This window comes from Malaya genurostris, chromosome 1, assembly GCF_030247185.1.
Source record: "Malaya genurostris strain Urasoe2022 chromosome 1, Malgen_1.1, whole genome shotgun sequence".
NCBI classification, from domain to species: Eukaryota; Metazoa; Arthropoda; class Insecta; order Diptera; family Culicidae; genus Malaya; species Malaya genurostris.
Genome location: NC_080570.1, coordinates 115,507,628 through 115,525,727, shown reverse-complemented (window position 1 = coordinate 115,525,727; position 18,100 = coordinate 115,507,628). Strand labels below are relative to the sequence as shown.

General features: G+C 44.1%; 5 protein-coding genes across 5 annotated transcripts; 3 read left to right on the top strand and 2 right to left on the bottom strand.

Moving 5' to 3' along the window:
* The first annotated feature begins 140 nt into the window (after nt 1-140).
* LOC131427583 (histone H2B-like) lies at nt 141-515 on the top strand. The gene has a single exon (XM_058590923.1). It carries the CDS (start codon nt 141-143, stop codon nt 513-515), a length of 375 nt encoding a protein of 124 aa, XP_058446906.1.
* A 999-nt stretch (nt 516-1,514) lies between these two features.
* LOC131427577 (uncharacterized) lies at nt 1,515-12,345 on the bottom strand. Its single transcript, XM_058590911.1, has 3 exons — nt 12,039-12,345; nt 4,750-4,925; nt 1,515-1,835 (listed from the first exon to the last, which is right to left on the bottom strand). The coding sequence occupies exons 1-3, from the start codon at nt 12,343-12,345 to the stop codon at nt 1,515-1,517; spliced, it is 804 nt and encodes a 267-aa protein (XP_058446894.1).
* On the top strand, nt 2,080-2,490 carry LOC131440687 (histone H3-like). The gene has a single exon (XM_058612192.1). The coding sequence runs from the start codon at nt 2,080-2,082 to the stop codon at nt 2,488-2,490; it is 411 nt and encodes a 136-aa protein (XP_058468175.1).
* Nucleotides 4,454-5,128, top strand: LOC131440680 (histone H1B-like). Its single transcript, XM_058612178.1, has one exon. It carries the CDS (start codon nt 4,454-4,456, stop codon nt 5,126-5,128), a length of 675 nt encoding a protein of 224 aa, XP_058468161.1.
* On the bottom strand, nt 10,018-10,392 carry LOC131440692 (histone H2A). The gene has a single exon (XM_058612205.1). The coding sequence runs from the start codon at nt 10,390-10,392 to the stop codon at nt 10,018-10,020; it is 375 nt and encodes a 124-aa protein (XP_058468188.1).
* Nucleotides 12,346-18,100: the final 5,755 nt, after the last annotated feature.

Genomic DNA, 18,100 nt, shown 5'->3' with positions numbered 1-18,100 from the left:
GCGAACAGGAAAAGGAATTCTAACAAAGGGGCAGTCCATGCGCCGCTCTCAATAGCAGGTATAAAACGAGCTGTCATATGGCAAATAGCGTCATTTAAGTTAAAGCAGTTACTCTGAACGTACGAGAACCGTCAAGCACGATGGCACCGAAAACCAGTGGAAAGGCAGCCAAAAAATCCGGCAAGGCCCAGAAAAACATCGCCAAGGGAGATAAGAAAAAGAAGAAGATCCGCAGGAAGGAAAGCTACGCTATCTACATCTACAAAGTGTTGAAGCAGGTCCACCCTGATACCGGAGTATCCTCGAAGGCGATGAGCATCATGAACAGTTTCGTCAATGACATCTTCGAACGCATTGCATCCGAGGCATCGCGTTTGGCCCATTACAACAAACGTTCGACGATTACCTCTCGCGAAATCCAGACCGCCGTTCGTCTGCTTTTGCCAGGAGAGTTGGCCAAGCACGCCGTTTCGGAAGGAACCAAAGCCGTCACCAAGTACACTAGCTCCAAGTAAACTGAGTGAGAACAACCAAACCCCCCCGATCGTGTGTGTGCATACGAATCGCCAAGCATAATCGGCCCTTTTAAGGGCCACAAACAAATCTACACAAAGTGTTAAGTTCGCATATTTCCCTCATTCAATCACCAAACACATTTTGTTCGTTGATGATTTTACTTTCATCAGCCAACAAACACCTAACGAGAAAAACAGAACAAATTATGAACAACACAGGTACAATTGTTCTCGCGTTTCGGAGTATTCATCCATGCCATATGGACAATATATTGTTCGGAGCAAAAATATGTTGGTTTCGAAATAAAGAAAAGTATCGATTACTTTTCGGACCAATCGACAGACTTGGTCGACCAACCAAATAATAAATTGCTACACATACACATGCATGCTACTGTAAACCAACCAATGACATATCAACAGCAATCGTTTTTCTATCCTAGGCGGCTTTGAGCAAATGCTGCATGTTGTATAGTCGAAATTCGAAGCCAACAGCATTGACAGTTGACCAGAACAGTTGAATGGGAATGAATGATTTCGAAAAGATAGTTCATGTTAAACAACATAACTAATTTCTTTTCTCAAATGTTACGTTTTTCAGCGGCGCGTTGAGTAGTACTCAAGTGTCAACAGCAGTTTGAAACTCACAACCGACCAGAAATAATAATGTCGTGTTTGCTTGATGCGAAACCGAAAACCAGTTTCCACCCTAACGACTGCTGGTTAAATTGTTTGTTTGAAAACCTAGTTGTTGGACTGAAAAATCTAGTCAGTTTCGAACCCGGTTGAATTCACACTACTCACTACTCTATTGCACACTTCTTACTATTCTCATATCATCACCACCACCACCACCATCATCATCATCATCATCATCATGATTATAGATTATAATGAATACCAGCAAATGCTAACTAATTCTTTGCGAAACATATTGGTGGCCCTGAAAAGGGCCTTTTATCCTTCCGTATTATGTTATGTGTGTTCTCGTTACGACGTTTAACCTCCGAAACCATACAGAGTGCGACCCTGTCGCTTCAGAGCATACACGACATCCATGGCGGTGACGGTCTTGCGCTTGGCGTGTTCAGTGTAGGTTACTGCATCTCGGATCACATTTTCCAGGAACACCTTCAGCACTCCACGAGTTTCCTCATAGATCAGACCGGAGATACGCTTGACACCACCACGACGAGCCAGACGACGGATAGCGGGCTTGGTAATTCCCTGGATGTTATCACGAAGCACTTTACGATGACGCTTGGCGCCTCCTTTTCCGAGTCCCTTTCCTCCTTTGCCGCGACCAGTCATTTTTCTCTGCTAGCTGCTTGTTCTTGCAAGTAAGACAGTACAAGTGAAACTAATGCCACTTCGCAGACCGGTGCTTTTTTTTATACCTACCGAGAGGGTCCGTTTCGTGCTTTGCTTTGTGCTGATTGGCTGCTTCAGAGCGGTCGGGCAGGTATAAAACAGCCAGCCAGGTCCGTTTTGAGCTCATTCTGTGTTTTGTTTTCAACGCGTACAGTACGGTGTAGAGAGAAAGGATAAGCAAAAGAAAGAAATAATGGCTCGTACCAAGCAGACCGCTCGTAAATCGACCGGAGGAAAGGCTCCTCGTAAGCAACTGGCGACAAAGGCTGCTCGCAAAAGTGCTCCTGCTACTGGCGGAGTGAAGAAACCCCATCGTTATCGGCCAGGAACAGTAGCCCTTCGGGAGATCCGTCGTTACCAGAAATCGACTGAGCTGTTGATTCGCAAGCTGCCGTTCCAGCGTTTAGTGCGTGAAATTGCCCAAGATTTCAAGACCGACCTTCGCTTCCAGAGTTCCGCCGTCATGGCACTGCAGGAGGCCAGCGAAGCCTATCTAGTCGGTTTGTTCGAGGACACCAATCTATGCGCGATCCACGCCAAGCGTGTTACCATCATGCCAAAGGACATCCACCTGGCTCGTCGGATCCGTGGCGAACGTGCTTAAACAGGCTATCGGCTTTCGTTTGATCTCACAACATATACCCCAAAGGCCCTTTTCAGGGCCACCCAATCAATTACCAACGAGTTTACGAATTCGAATATTTTCCCTTAAACAATCACATACTCAGACACACACACACAAGTTGCGCGCGCACAGAAAATGACATCCGATCCGTTGCACAATTCATGCCCCCCATATGGAAAGTCAGTAATCTATAGGTGTTTGAAATGTTTTCCTTATTTTTTGGTCTTTCATTTTTGTTTCTGCTAAAGTAGCAGTTGAGAGGAGAATAGACGACCTGCTGACAGACAAGCAGCACAGACAATACACATTGCTTCCCTGTTACATAGTTCAGCAAAATTTGTAACCCAGCTTGCAACACATCGTGCACTCGCCGTGTCATGCCATGTGACTGACTGCCTGACAATTCTGACGGGATTCGGCCACCAGTTACTAGTATTACTCTGCTACTGCTACTCTCAATACACTATACTATACAATATTGGTTCAAAATCATGAAAATACCAATTTGTTTCGTTCCAAGACTACCCCGACAGACGCTTGCTTGCCGTTGACATAGTCAACGTCCCATCCCCAGACGACTGGTGGGGATGTTTCTGGCGAAAGAAATACACAGCAATTGCCAATCTTTGAATAGTAGGCTAATGTTCGGTTGGGTTCGGTGCTTTCTTCCGGTACGTGACAATTTTCGGCCAATATCTATCAAATATAAGCAACACTCAAATTCGGTATCAAATCAAATCACTGCTCGAGTTCTTTGTTGCCAATCGATTGAGACTGAGAGACTGACTATGTCTGGCACGCACGCTAGACAGATGGAGGTGTCGAAGGATTATTATTATTATTTAATGGTAATACTTGCACCGTATATTTTGCATGTAAAATCCTAAATGCGCTCCACAATTCCGGTATTCTGATTTGGGAAAGATTGTTTTTTGGTTATTGCTTCTGATGACAAATATTCTCAGCCCAGCCAGCCGTTTGTGGTACGTGAACAACACACCACACATTTGACTCGTTGTGTTAGAAAGGACTTCGGTTTGTTTGATTCTAATTTTTCACTGTCGAAATTTTTAAACATCCTCTCTCTTGGAATTGACCTGTCCTGATGTTCAGGTTTAATATTTGCAAGATGAACCAAATTCAAATGGCAAAACAAGTTCATTACAAAAAATAGTAACCAAAATGCTTTCAGAACAACCGACACGCCCGGGCGTTGGCGACGTTGGCCAGCATTATTCGTTGGCAGTGCCATCGTGTTCCAGATTTCGGAAGGCATGTTCGGAAATATTATGCTCACGTAACATATCTGTTAGTCAAATTGTTTAAAAATTGTATTTTCCAAATGCAGAACACGGAAAAATTGAAAAGCTTAGTCACCGGTTCGTACTGCGTTTTGGTCGTTTGATCGATTTGCGCCAGACAGCAGGTTCAAGTTTGACCGATTCAATCTCGTGCGCGTCGCAACCGTCATCGAACGGGTTGTGTTAGTTGTCAAGAGAAAATATTTCTCTTCCCAATGAACCATGTTTCGTTGGAGTCCGCATTGTTTAAATGGTACTGTTTTACTATTTTTGACAATTCGAAATAAGCATGTACCGTTTGTCCGATATTGAATGCATATTTCGCTATCATCACTGCCCGTCCGGCTGTTCGCGAATGGTGGAGCAGAAAGTTCAAACATCGTAGCAAACATAAAACCACTCTTTGGCGATACTTCCGCTGCTGTCGATTCATTGTTTACAATTTAAAAAACAATAGTCCAGAAAAATTACCTACACCTACCTAGCACCGAATGGTAACCGTCATGTGCGTATTCCCTAACAGGGCCGACGGATTCGGTGCCCGAACGTATCGCACGATTCTACTGCATTCACACACTCGTTTGTATTCGCTTAGTCGTTCGCTCGTTCTACCTGCTTTAGAAAAGTGCACATTAGAAAAAATGGCTGAAACCGCTGTTGACGTATCGGCCGCAGCTCCGGTTGCTGCTTCACCGGCCAAGGCACCGAAGAAAGCCAAAGCCGCCAAGGGAGAAGCCAAAAAACCGAAGAAGCCATCGACACATCCACCAGTCAATGACATGGTAGTGGCTGCCATCAAGACGCTGAAGGAACGCAACGGATCTTCGCTGCAGGCCATCAAGAAGTACATCGCCGCCAACTACAAGTGCGACGTCGCCAAGCTGGCCCCGTTCATCAAGAAGGCCCTGAAATCTGGCGTCGAGAAGGGAAAGCTCACCCAGACCAAGGGTTCCGGTGCATCCGGCTCGTTCAAAATCAAAGCCGGTGCCAAGCAACCGGCTGGCGAGAAGAAGCCGAAGAAGGCTGCTGCCAAAAAACCGAAGAAGGCTGCCGGAGAGAAGAAAAAGGTTGCCAAGAAACCCGCTGGCGAGAAGAAACCGAAGGCCAAAAAGCCTGCAGGTGAGAAAAAGCCGAAAGCCGCCGCTGCAAAGAAGGCTAAGGCAGCACCAGCCAAGGCCGCCAAGAAGGCTGCTGCACCGAAGCAGAAGGCCACCAAGCCATCGAAAGCCGCTGCCAACAAGCCCAAGACCCCGAAGCCAAAGAAGGCCGCGCCAGCCAAAAAAGCTGCCCCGAAGAAGGTGGCTGCCAAGAAGTAAATTGACCCATCGTCAGTCAGTCATCATCATCATGTCGAATTCTACCGTTCTTATTTCGACGGTGTTCAACAAAACAGTCCTTTTCAGGACTACCAAAAAATCCATGCAAAGAATTAATCGATATTTCCTACTTCGCTCGCTTTTGGGTAGTCCGCTTCAACAAAACTGCACAGTAAGAAAAAAAAAAAAAGTATGCTTTTATCCATCACAGCAGCACTACTTTCTGAGCGTGTGCTTCACCGACACGCTATAGTGGATAAATTGGTGCGCAGCCATAGAGCCGACCCCGCTGCTACGCGCATGCTTCTCTTGTAGTACAATCAAATATGTTCGTTCGCTCAGTCGGTAAGCAGCGACGAAAGGATCGGTAGGTGATCAAATGAAAATGCGGACGGATTATGCACGATGATTGATGAAGTCCGTTCGTAAAAATCTAGCTTGCGAAAATTCATCAATAAAAATGGTTGATGTTTTTGTTCCCAATTATATTTGTATTTTAAAACTATCCCAGTTTTCCTTTTCTTGGAAAATGAATGCCGTTATAGTTTCCATTTAGTGTAGAGCCAGTTCGGACACGGTATCGCTCTGTACGCGGTTTTTCGTATAATCATATTTAATTTAGTAGCTTGACTCTCCAGACGATTGTCGTTTTCATTCAACCAACCTTGCTTGATCGGTAAAAAAAAAATAAATCTATTCTCCAGCGCAATCGACCACCGACCATCGACTTTTCACTTGTAATGTGGGAAATTATCCTAGAAGCTATGGAAAAAAAAACAAGTCTTATGGCGCTTGCATGAGTAAATATGATTGATCGATAGTAAAATAGTAAATTTCTATAAGTTCTTTATCAGAAAATTGTGGTCGTCCTGAAAAGGACGTTTTTTCGATTGGTTTCAGTGCGAATCAAGTGCAATTTAGGCCTTCTTTTCGGTTTTCTTCGGGAGCAACACTGCCTGGATGTTTGGCAGTACACCGCCCTGTGCGATGGTAACTCCGGAGAGCAGTTTGTTCAACTCCTCGTCGTTACGGATGGCCAGCTGCAGATGACGAGGGATGATTCTCGTTTTCTTGTTGTCACGGGCAGCGTTACCGGCCAATTCCAGCACTTCGGCGGCCAGGTATTCCATCACTGCCGCCAGATAGACCGGTGCACCGGCACCGACACGTTCGGCGTAGTTTCCTTTCCGAAGCAGACGGTGGATTCTGCCTACTGGGAACTGCAGACCAGCACGGTTCGAGCGGGACTTTGCCTTTCCCTTAACTTTTCCTCCTTTGCCACGGCCAGACATTTTCTTTTATGTGTTTTGTTTTCGTAAAAAATCCACGAAACGATGCTAACAGCTAGGATGCTAACTCGGTAATACTGGCTGCCGCAGTACTAACCCTCTGTTTTATACCATCTCGCTGTTTCTCGTTCTGCGAATAGGCAGAGCATAAAGCGCAAAAGAGGATCAAATTTTGACAAAGGGGCTGTCCCTACTGCGTTGCCTGTAGCAGGTATAAAACGGGGTTTCTTGGGCGAGCTAGCGTCATTTACGTGAAAACAGCTACTCTGAACGCACGTCAACGTTAGAACGATGGCACCGAAAACTAGTGGAAAGGCGGCCAAAAAATCCGGCAAGGCCCAGAAGAACATCGCCAAGGGTGATAAGAAGAAGAAGAAGATCCGCAGGAAGGAAAGCTACGCTATCTAAATCTACAAAGTGTTGAAGCAGGTCCACCCTGATACCGGAGTATCCTCGAAGGCGATGAGCATCATGAACAGTTTCGTCAATGACATCTTCGAACGCATTGCATCCGAGGCATCGCGTTTGGCTCATTACAACAAACGTTCGACGATTACCTCTCGCGAAATCCAGACTGCCGTTCGTCTGCTTTTGCCAGGAGAGTTGGCCAAGCACGCCGTTTCTGAGGGAACCAAAGCCGTCACCAAGTACACCAGCTCCAAGTAAACTGAGAACAACACCGACCCCGTGTATGCGAGAACTAACAAACGGCCCTTTTAAGGGCCACAAACAAATCTACACAAAGTGTTAAATTCGAATTCTCGTGTGTTGTTTTGCTTGCTTCTTCTTTACTCGTTTCGATTGTGATGGTGGTGGCCGTTTGTGAAAGAAAGTGCAATAGAGGGAAGGTGCTGGGCAATTGGTTTGAGTGAGTTTAGTTGTTTTGAACAATCTCATCCAATTTGTGCATTACATTATGCTGGAACTGAATTCCTTGAAACCAGCCACACACCGTTGCGGAAGCGAGAGAGAGCGAATTGTTTTAGGCACTACTTTTGTACAGGGATGACCAAAGATTTCCCGCCTTTTCCGAAGAACGGCGAAAGAAGACATTGATAAAACAAAAAACTTATCACATTCTCAGAGGGTAAATTTTGAAAAGGCGTCCCATAGTAAAGTATTCTTCTATGATGCTTTGATGGTAAGACTTCATCACGAAGACGACAAGCAAATGTAAATTTCTTTCGAACATGCACTTTTTCATTTGATTGCGCGCGTGCGTGTGTGTTTGTTTTCGTGAAAATCGCAGGTTTTCGAGAAGAATAAATCTCCTGTGCCAAAATAACGAAAATGTCATTATCTCTAGCAACCGAAGTTTACTGTTTGCTTGTTAGGAACAATTAGATTTGTACCTGCAGGACAGAAAACATTAGTTTGTTCGATTTTGCGAGTGGTGATTTATATTTTAATAGCGATTTGAGTTAGCATTCATCATTTATCACTCATCCATCGATTATCAATGAAAGGAGATGAATTCGGAGACAAAGAACGAAAAAGAAGATTTTCCGCTTTCCAAAAACATACACCAATACATATGTATATCAACGTCATACTGGTTTACTTCAATGTATGGGTATTGGTTTTTCCCTCAGTCATAATAAAGTTCATTCTTATGTTCTCTAACTTGCTTTTCTCTCTCTCTCGCTCTCCCAACGCACCTCTGTTTGCGATAAGTTGGAACATGTTGTTCATGGCAGTCTACACACACACACACACACACACACAATTTGCGCAATAGTGCAACTGAGGTATGCGATTCACAAAATTGCTTGCTACTGAAAATTGCGGAAAAGAAAACACAAGACAAATTTTTTCAATTTTGTAGGCACAAGCGTTTTGAAACACGTACAATAACGGGAAGGTATCATATAAAGATTGGTTTTTACTTTTGTCGTTAAGTTTTTTTTTTCATGTACGTATTGTTTACCTCTCGGATGGTGGTAGGTAGAAACGAACAACCGTTTATACGACGCAAAGTCAAACCGATTTCCCATATCCCATCCATGAGCATGAGCAGAGGGAGAAAAAATACCGGTTAACCTGGACTACTTTTCACTTGAGAGTTTGAGAGATTTTTCACCATTTCAACCATTTTTCGTTCAGTTGCCATTTGTCATTGTTGCTAAGCTAACCTAACCATCCGAACAGCGAGAGTTCCGTTCACTGCGTTAGGATTGAGTAAGCCGCGTTCATCGTTTGATCATGTCAACGAAACTCAACAATCGATGCTAAATAAGCAACTTGCTATTGAGTAATCTTTCAGTAATTTCTTACATGGACCGTCGGAAAACAATTCGGAGTTCCTGTTTTCCAAGTAGATAGTCTTTCCAATAGGATATTCTAATGAGCAGCAGTTTTTATTTTTCCTGCTAGAATCGCACACCAATACACACTTACCAACCACTAAACTGCGGTTCGGTCTAGACAATTGGTGTACACTGTTGCCATAGTTGTTCGTCGGTTATTTTCATTCTCTCTTTCACGCCTCTCGCATTCTCGTAGTAGCCAATATTACTCTCCTTATTGTTTACGTTCGTGTCGCTATCGTATTTGTGGCATTCGTATTCGTTCGAAAATATATGTTAGTCGAATGGTCGAAACATCATCGGATTGATGAAAATATGTTCAAACAATCAAAATTATTCGCCAATCCAACAAAACTTTCATTGGCGAGAGTGTACTGTTTAATGAACTCTTCTCTCAATGTTTCAATATTCAGTTGCAATACTTAAAGCTCTAAACGTTTTCTCGAAAAATACCGACACAAGTTACCAAGCTAATTGGATTGGTGGTACTGACGATGCTTTTGGTTGTCAATAATAAACAATGCCACGTGTAGGGGCCGCTAATGTAATGTAAATGAATATACAGACACACACACACACACACACACACGCACGCGCGCGTTTATGCGACCTTGCCCTCCGGTTCTGAGACCGATGGCTGAACTTAGGTACAGCTTGATTTTCGTTTCCTCATATACACATTACATTACCATTTGTTTTTGGCCTGTGTGTGTGGCAGTGTTTATTCACCATCATGGTGGTAGCTACGATATCTTCTTCTTCTTCTTCTTTTTTTCTAGTCGGTCGTCACCATTCATGAGATGATGCCGACCAATGACACAGATACATGCGCTATATTGGATCGGTGTGTCGTCACGGATACGAACGAAAATTATTCTCTTATTTCTCGTGCGACACTTTCTCTAAGATTATATGATCAAGTTTGGATGTTTTAATGGCTGCATTTTCCGGTAAATCGATGGGAAAGATTTTCGCCATTGAACTCACATCGATCATTCTAAAATTCCGATTCGTCTGGTATGACCGATTTTGTCTTCTGTTTTCCAAACACTGAAAAAGCGGACATCATTTTCGCATCAGGTAGATACACCGATTCAGGGTAAAATTCCGAAAACGAAAATGAACAAAGGTCGCTATACTTGATTTGCGCATTATACTTTCCAGGCGTATCACAACTTTAGCAATCTTTAATTCAAAGCAATCTTAAATATTTCTTTATCACAGTGAGGTGGTCGTCCTGAAAAGGACGGGTTCTGTAAGGGGGGTAACACCAATATGTTCCGGAAATCGCAATTTAGGCCTTTTTCTCGGTTTTCTTCGGGAGCAGCACTGCCTGGATGTTTGGCAGTACACCGCCCTGTGCGATAGTAACTCCGGAGAGCAGTTTGTTCAACTCCTCGTCGTTACGGATGGCCAGCTGCAGATGGCGAGGGATGATTCTCGTTTTCTTGTTGTCACGGGCAGCGTTACCGGCCAATTCCAGCACTTCGGCGGCCAGGTATTCCATCACTGCCGCCAGATAGACCGGTGCACCGGCACCGACACGTTCGGCGTAGTTTCCCTTCCGGAGCAGACGGTGGATTCTGCCTACTGGGAACTGCAGACCAGCACGGTTTGAGCGGGACTTTGCCTTTCCCTTAACTTTTCCTCCTTTACCACGGCCAGACATTTTGTGTGTGCGTGTTTCTGCGTAAAAAATCCACGAGATGCTGTTAACGACTAGACAGCCAATTCAGTAATACTGGCTGCCGCCGTACTAACCCTCTGTTTTATATCGTCTCACTGTTTCCCGTTCTGCGAACAGGAAAAGGAATTCTAACAAAGGGGCAGTCCATGCGCCGCTCTCAATAGCAGGTATAAAACGAGCTGTCATATGGCAAATAGCGTCATTTAAGTTAAAGCAGTTACTCTGAACGTACGAGAACCGTCAAGCACGATGGCACCGAAAACCAGTGGAAAGGCAGCCAAAAAATCCGGCAAGGCCCAGAAAAACATCGCCAAGGGAGATAAGAAAAAGAAGAAGATCCGCAGGAAGGAAAGCTACGCTATCTACATCTACAAAGTGTTGAAGCAGGTCCACCCTGATACCGGAGTATCCTCGAAGGCGATGAGCATCATGAACAGTTTCGTCAATGACATCTTCGAACGCATTGCATCCGAGGCATCGCGTTTGGCCCATTACAACAAACGTTCGACGATTACCTCTCGCGAAATCCAGACCGCCGTTCGTCTGCTTTTGCCAGGAGAGTTGGCCAAGCACGCCGTTTCGGAAGGAACCAAAGCCGTCACCAAGTACACTAGCTCCAAGTAAACTGAGTGAGAACAACCAAACCCCCCCGATCGTGTGTGTGCATACGAATCGCCAAGCATAATCGGCCCTTTTAAGGGCCACAAACAAATCTACACAAAGTGTTAAGTTCGCATATTTCCCTCATTCAATCACCAAACACATTTTGTTCGTTGATGATTTTACTTTCATCAGCCAACAAACACCTAACGAGAAAAACAGAACAAATTATGAACAACACAGGTACAATTGTTCTCGCGTTTCGGAGTATTCATCCATGCCATATGGACAATATATTGTTCGGAGCAAAAATATGTTGGTTTCGAAATAAAGAAAAGTATCGATTACTTTTCGGACCAATCGACAGACTTGGTCGACCAACCAAATAATAAATTGCTACACATACACATGCATGCTACTGTAAACCAACCAATGACATATCAACAGCAATCGTTTTTCTATCCTAGGCGGCTTTGAGCAAATGCTGCATGTTGTATAGTCGAAATTCGAAGCCAACAGCATTGACAGTTGACCAGAACAGTTGAATGGGAATGAATGATTTCGAAAAGATAGTTCATGTTAAACAACATAACTAATTTCTTTTCTCAAATGTTACGTTTTTCAGCGGCGCGTTGAGTAGTACTCAAGTGTCAACAGCAGTTTGAAACTCACAACCGACCAGAAATAATAATGTCGTGTTTGCTTGATGCGAAACCGAAAACCAGTTTCCACCCTAACGACTGCTGGTTAAATTGTTTGTTTGAAAACCTAGTTGTTGGACTGAAAAATCTAGTCAGTTTCGAACCCGGTTGAATTCACACTACTCACTACTCTATTGCACACTTCTTACTATTCTCATATCATCACCACCACCACCACCATCATCATCATCATCATCATCATGATTATAGATTATAATGAATACCAGCAAATGCTAACTAATTCTTTGCGAAACATATTGGTGGCCCTGAAAAGGGCCTTTTATCCTTCCGTATTATGTTATGTGTGTTCTCGTTACGACGTTTAACCTCCGAAACCATACAGAGTGCGACCCTGTCGCTTCAGAGCATACACGACATCCATGGCGGTGACGGTCTTGCGCTTGGCGTGTTCAGTGTAGGTTACTGCATCTCGGATCACATTTTCCAGGAACACCTTCAGCACTCCACGAGTTTCCTCATAGATCAGACCGGAGATACGCTTGACACCACCACGACGAGCCAGACGACGGATAGCGGGCTTGGTAATTCCCTGGATGTTATCACGAAGCACTTTACGATGACGCTTGGCGCCTCCTTTTCCGAGTCCCTTTCCTCCTTTGCCGCGACCAGTCATTTTTCTCTGCTAGCTGCTTGTTCTTGCAAGTAAGACAGTACAAGTGAAACTAATGCCACTTCGCAGTTTTCAGTTTCAGTTTAAATAATCTTTATTTTCATTTTTTTGTTTACAAAGAGACATGAATTTGGTTTTTAAGTGATTTAGGGTTGCCTTTACATCTTTGATAATGTTTACATTTTTGTTTTGTTTGTGAGTGATGAATTGATTGGCTTTACTTAATGATTACCGTTTCTAACGGAATTTTGGTTGTTTGTTGTCCTTAAATCTACTATATACAAAATATTTACATCTTAACCTACTTAAAATACTAAATTTCGTATAAGTATATACTCGGAATCATGACATTTTTCTCTGAATTTATTACAAATTTTGGTTTTTCTCTCTTCTATAGTATCGAATTTTGCTATGTTATGTACCAGGGATGTACGTGTATCAAACGGGAGATTTAATATCATTTTTAATGTTCTATTCTGCAATACTTGAAGTTTTTTCCGGTGAGAAACAGCACAAGTTTGCCACACCGGAAGCGCGTAGTCCATCACTGGAACAATGATCTGCCTGTAGACGGCCAGTTTGTTTCTTTCACTCAGCTTGGAGCGACGATTGATGAGTGGGTAAAGGCATTTTACCAGCAGGGAACATCTGGACAGCATCTTCTCAATGTGCTGACGGAACAGGAGCTTGGAGTCCATCAGAAGCCCAAGATAGATAGCTTCGGGTGACCAGTCGATCGGGGTGACGCCTAAGGTCACTTTACAGTCAGCTGGGGGATCCAGCCTGGTGGTTTGCCGATGTTTGAACAGGATCACTTGAGTTTTCGGTAGATTCAACTGGATTTTCCACTTCCGCGTGTAGGTGATGAATATGTTCAAACACCTTTGGAGCTTATTCTTGATTTCACGGATTTGCCTGCCCTTCACTAGAATGGCGGTATCATCCGCGAACAGTGATAGCCAGCAACCGTCGGGAAGAGGAGGAATATCCGAGGTGAAGATGCTGTATAGCAATGGACCCAGGAGACTACCTTGGGGAACGCCTGCTGGAATAGTGAAAGCATCTGAGACCGTTCCCTGGAGAGACACTTTGAACGATCTGTTCTGAAGATAACTGCGGATGATTTTCGTCAGGTAAATTGGAACGTTCAGCTCGAGTAACTTGTAAACCAGTCCATCATGCCAAACGTTGTCAAAAGCTTTTTCGACGTCAAGTAGAGCCATGCCGGTTGATTTTGAAACTGTGCGGTTCTGTTTCACAATGTTCACCACTCGCATAAGTTGGTGTGTTGTGGAATGACCCTTCCTAAACCCAAATTGTTCCGGAAGGAGAATGTTGTTTCGGTTCGCGAAGTCTACTATGCGTTCGAGGAGAAGCTTTTCAAATATTTTGCTCATCGATGAAAGCAAACTAATCGGCCTATAGCTCGTAGGAGATGTTGGATCCTTTCCAGGCTTGAGGATTGGAATGATTTTTGCCAATTTCCAAATAGATGGGAAATAACTCATCTCTAGGCACTTGTTAAGAACGTATGTGAGAAAAGTGAGTGCCCTGAGGCTTAGATTTTTCAATACTAAATTGAATACGCCGTCGAAGCCAGGAGCTTTCATGTTCTTTGTGGTTTTAATTGCTGAGCGGATTTGATCAACGGTAAATAATTGATTTGGGTTGACAACACAAGCCATTTCATCCAGGTTTTGGACATTTTCCCTCACTGCTGATTCGAGTGGGCTTTGAATATTAACACCAAGACTATGGGAATTAACAAAGTGGTTTCCGATGATACAGGCCTTTTCTACAGGTGAAACAAGAAGCTTACCATCCGCTTTTAATGGGGGGACTGTCTTGGGTCGATACTTCAGAACTCGGGCAACTTTCCAAAATGGTCTAGAATAATCCTTCAACTTTCCTACCATTTTCCTAAAGCTGTCATTTTTGAGTTCCTCGATTCTACATCTGATTATGACGTTCAGATCAGCAACTAGCTGCTTTTTTATCAGAGTACCAGTTCTCTGAAATTGCCTCCTATAAATATTCCGAAGACGGATATAATATTTGGTGGTTTGGTCGATTGGGATAAAATCGGCTTTTACCGGTTTTTCCCGAATGCACGATTTTTCAGCGCGGTTTAACGCTAGTTGAAAGTTGTTCAGGCACGTCTCGATGTCTTCCGGAGAATTTATTACTGGGTTTTCTTCCAAATGTGAGTCAACCAATCTTTGAAAAACCACCCAATTTACATTGTGAAAATCTTTCCGTTTTTGTATAACCGTTTCTATCTCTCCGCCAAACTCACAGACCACGGGGTAATGATCTGAACTAAGCTCCGAAAGCGTTACTGGTTTGGATATAACAGTGTTGGTGAGGAAAATATCCAAAGTAGACGTTATTCCCGCCGGTGAAAGAAAAGTGGGTTGATCAGGATAGTGAACACAGTAATAACCGAGTTGGCTATCTTCGAAAAGAATTGAACCGTTCTGATTTTTACGGCTATTTCTCCAGAGATCGTGTTTTGCATTGAGATCACCTCCGATAATATATTTTGCATTAGATCTTGTAAGTTTAGCCAAGTCGTTTTTAAATTTTCTTGCTAATCCATTGCTTTCGTAACATTGCTGATGGCAGTAAACAGCAATAATCTTTAGTTTTCCTGAAGATGTTTCGACTTCAATGCACAGGGATTCAATAACAGTTGTGTTATGATGGGGAAGGATTTGAAACTTCAAGCCTTTTCTAACCAAAATGGCTACCCCGCCACCACGAGAATTGAGTCTATCTAACCGCACAGTTGAGAAATTTGGCACAGAGAACGAAATTTCGGGGGAAAGATGAGTTTCAGTGATGATACTTACATCTACCACATTAGATGTGATAAAATCCAACAGCTCAAGTTTTTTCGTTCTAAGAGAACGAGCGTTCCAGTTGAGAATTTTTAACGGTTTAGCAGCCATATCTGATAACGAGAAGACCCAAAGCGTAGATCTGGTCACGACGTGTTCGGCATTGCTGGAGATTGCCGCACATCTCGGTGAAGATGCTCATCAGTTGTTCTGGCGAAAAAAGCTGTTCTGTAGGATTCACCGGGTGTCCGTTGTTCCATACTGAACCGCGTGGAGGGTTTCCGTTCATTACAGAGGGTCCATTAGGAGGGGTCCTAGTACCAGCGCCAGGTAGAGGAGGAAAGTCCGCCTTCGATAATGGAAGGGTTTGTTGTTTCTTATTTCCTTGTTGGGGTTTCGAAGAAGCTTGTTTTCGAATATATTTGTATTCCTCCCGCTTCGGACAGGAACGCTCAGATCCCCGATGATTACCACCGCAATTGGCACAGCGGTAATTGATTGCACCTTCAAGCAAACAGTCACTAGTTGCATGTGACTGCGCACAGTTTCCGCATCGTGGCTTTACATTGCAGTTTCTGGTGCCATGTCCAAAATTTAAGCACCGCTGGCACTGTGTGACGTCTCGATTTGTGCCCCGATACGGTTCCCATCGAACGACCACTGAGCAAATGGTTCTTATAGCCTGCAGTGCATTGAGCGAGACAGTGCCCTTTGCAAAGTGGACCAGGTAAAGAGAGTCCCGGAACGATTGGCTTTTATCTCGGCGAGACATTTGGAATATCCCCACTGGAGATAGCTTGTAGTGTGAACGGAGCTCGTCATCAATTTCCTGCACACTCATCTGTGGAAGTCCTCTTACTACAGCCTTGAACGGTTTATCACCAGAGATGTCGTGGGTGAAAAACTCAGTTTTTGATTTTTTCAGATATGTCATAATATGTTCAAATTCATTCTTAGATTGCACTATCACTTTTATGCCGATCTGGCAGATTTTATACTGCGCACAGATTCCGAGAGCTTTTAATGTTTTCATTAATTTATCCAGGGGAACAGCCTTCACCATGATGGGGGGAAGCTTGATTTTGACTGGTAGCGGTTGATTATTTGGTGGAAAATCTGGATTCAAATCACCAAACCCATCTAGTTCACTGTGATTTGTCACGGTTTTAGCAACACTAGCTATGCTCGCGTGACGTGAAGAACGATTAGAAACGATGCCTGCATCTGATCGCAGACGTTTGCCATCTGGTTCCTTGGGACTAACCAGCACACCGGTACTGGTTTTCTGTTTCGGGCTAGATTTCGAACCGGCGCCCGAACGCCGCCTTCGTTTCGTCATAAGCGAAGAACGGGAGGAAAAACACGAGAGAAAAACGCGCACGCAAGAGAAAACACGTCTGGACTTGTTCACACTTGAATACCGAATCACTGAATCAATGCCACTTCGCAGACCGGTGCTTTTTTTTATACCTACCGAGAGGGTCCGTTTCGTGCTTTGCTTTGTGCTGATTGGCTGCTTCAGAGCGGTCGGGCAGGTATAAAACAGCCAGCCAGGTCCGTTTTGAGCTCATTCTGTGTTTTGTTTTCAACGCGTACAGTACGGTGTAGAGAGAAAGGATAAGCAAAAGAAAGAAATAATGGCTCGTACCAAGCAGACCGCTCGTAAATCGACCGGAGGAAAGGCTCCTCGTAAGCAACTGGCGACAAAGGCTGCTCGCAAAAGTGCTCCTGCTACTGGCGGAGTGAAGAAACCCCATCGTTATCGGCCAGGAACAGTAGCCCTTCGGGAGATCCGTCGTTACCAGAAATCGACTGAGCTGTTGATTCGCAAGCTGCCGTTCCAGCGTTTAGTGCGTGAAATTGCCCAAGATTTCAAGACCGACCTTCGCTTCCAGAGTTCCGCCGTCATGGCACTGCAGGAGGCCAGCGAAGCCTATCTAGTCGGTTTGTTCGAGGACACCAATCTATGCGCGATCCACGCCAAGCGTGTTACCATCATGCCAAAGGACATCCAGCTGGCTCGTCGGATCCGTGGCGAACGTGCTTAAACAGGCTATCGGCTTTCGTTTGATCTCACAACATATACCCCAAAGGCCCTTTTCAGGGCCACCCAATCAATTACCAACGAGTTTACGAATTCGAATATTTTCCCTTAAACAATCACATACTCAGACACACACACACAAGTTGCGCGCGCACAGAAAATGACATCCGATCCGTTGCACAATTCATGCCCCCCATATGGAAAGTCAGTAATCTATAGGTGTTTGAAATGTTTTCCTTATTTTTTGGTCTTTCATTTTTGTTTCTGCTAAAGTAGCAGTTGAGAGGAGAATAGACGACCTGCTGACAGACAAGCAGCACAGACAATACACATTGCTTCCCTGTTACATAGTTCAGCAAAATTTGTAACCCAGCTTGCAACACATCGTGCACTCGCCGTGTCATGCCATGTGACTGACTGCCTGACAATTCTGACGGGATTCGGCCACCAGTTACTAGTATTACTCTGCTACTGCTACTCTCAATACACTATACTATACAATATTGGTTCAAAATCATGAAAATACCAATTTGTTTCGTTCCAAGACTACCCCGACAGACGCTTGCTTGCCGTTGACATAGTCAACGTCCCATCCCCAGACGACTGGTGGGGATGTTTCTGGCGAAAGAAATACACAGCAATTGCCAATCTTTGAATAGTAGGCTAATGTTCGGTTGGGTTCGGTGCTTTCTTCCGGTACGTGACAATTTTCGGCCAATATCTATCAAATATAAGCAACACTCAAATTCGGTATCAAATCAAATCACTGCTCGAGTTCTTTGTTGCCAATCGATTGAGACTGAGAGACTGACTATGTCTGGCACGCACGCTAGACAGATGGAGGTGTCGAAGGATTATTATTATTATTTAATGG

Coding starts and splice junctions, on each gene's coding strand:
- LOC131427577 (XM_058590911.1), bottom strand. CDS start 12,345: ATGACTGGTCGCGGCAAAGGAGGAAAGGGACTCGGAAAAGGAGGCGCC. Junction 4,926..12,038: donor CACTCTGTATGGTTTCGGAG/GTTAAACGTCGT, acceptor TCTCACCTGCAG/GCTTTTTGGCCTTCGGTTTC. Junction 1,836..4,749: donor CACCGGAACCCTTGGTCTGG/GTGAGCTTTCCC, acceptor ACAAGCAGCTAG/CAGAGAAAAATGACTGGTCG.
- LOC131427583 (XM_058590923.1), top strand. CDS start 141: ATGGCACCGAAAACCAGTGGAAAGGCAGCCAAAAAATCCGGCAAGGCC.
- LOC131440680 (XM_058612178.1), top strand. CDS start 4,454: ATGGCTGAAACCGCTGTTGACGTATCGGCCGCAGCTCCGGTTGCTGCT.
- LOC131440687 (XM_058612192.1), top strand. CDS start 2,080: ATGGCTCGTACCAAGCAGACCGCTCGTAAATCGACCGGAGGAAAGGCT.
- LOC131440692 (XM_058612205.1), bottom strand. CDS start 10,392: ATGTCTGGCCGTGGTAAAGGAGGAAAAGTTAAGGGAAAGGCAAAGTCC.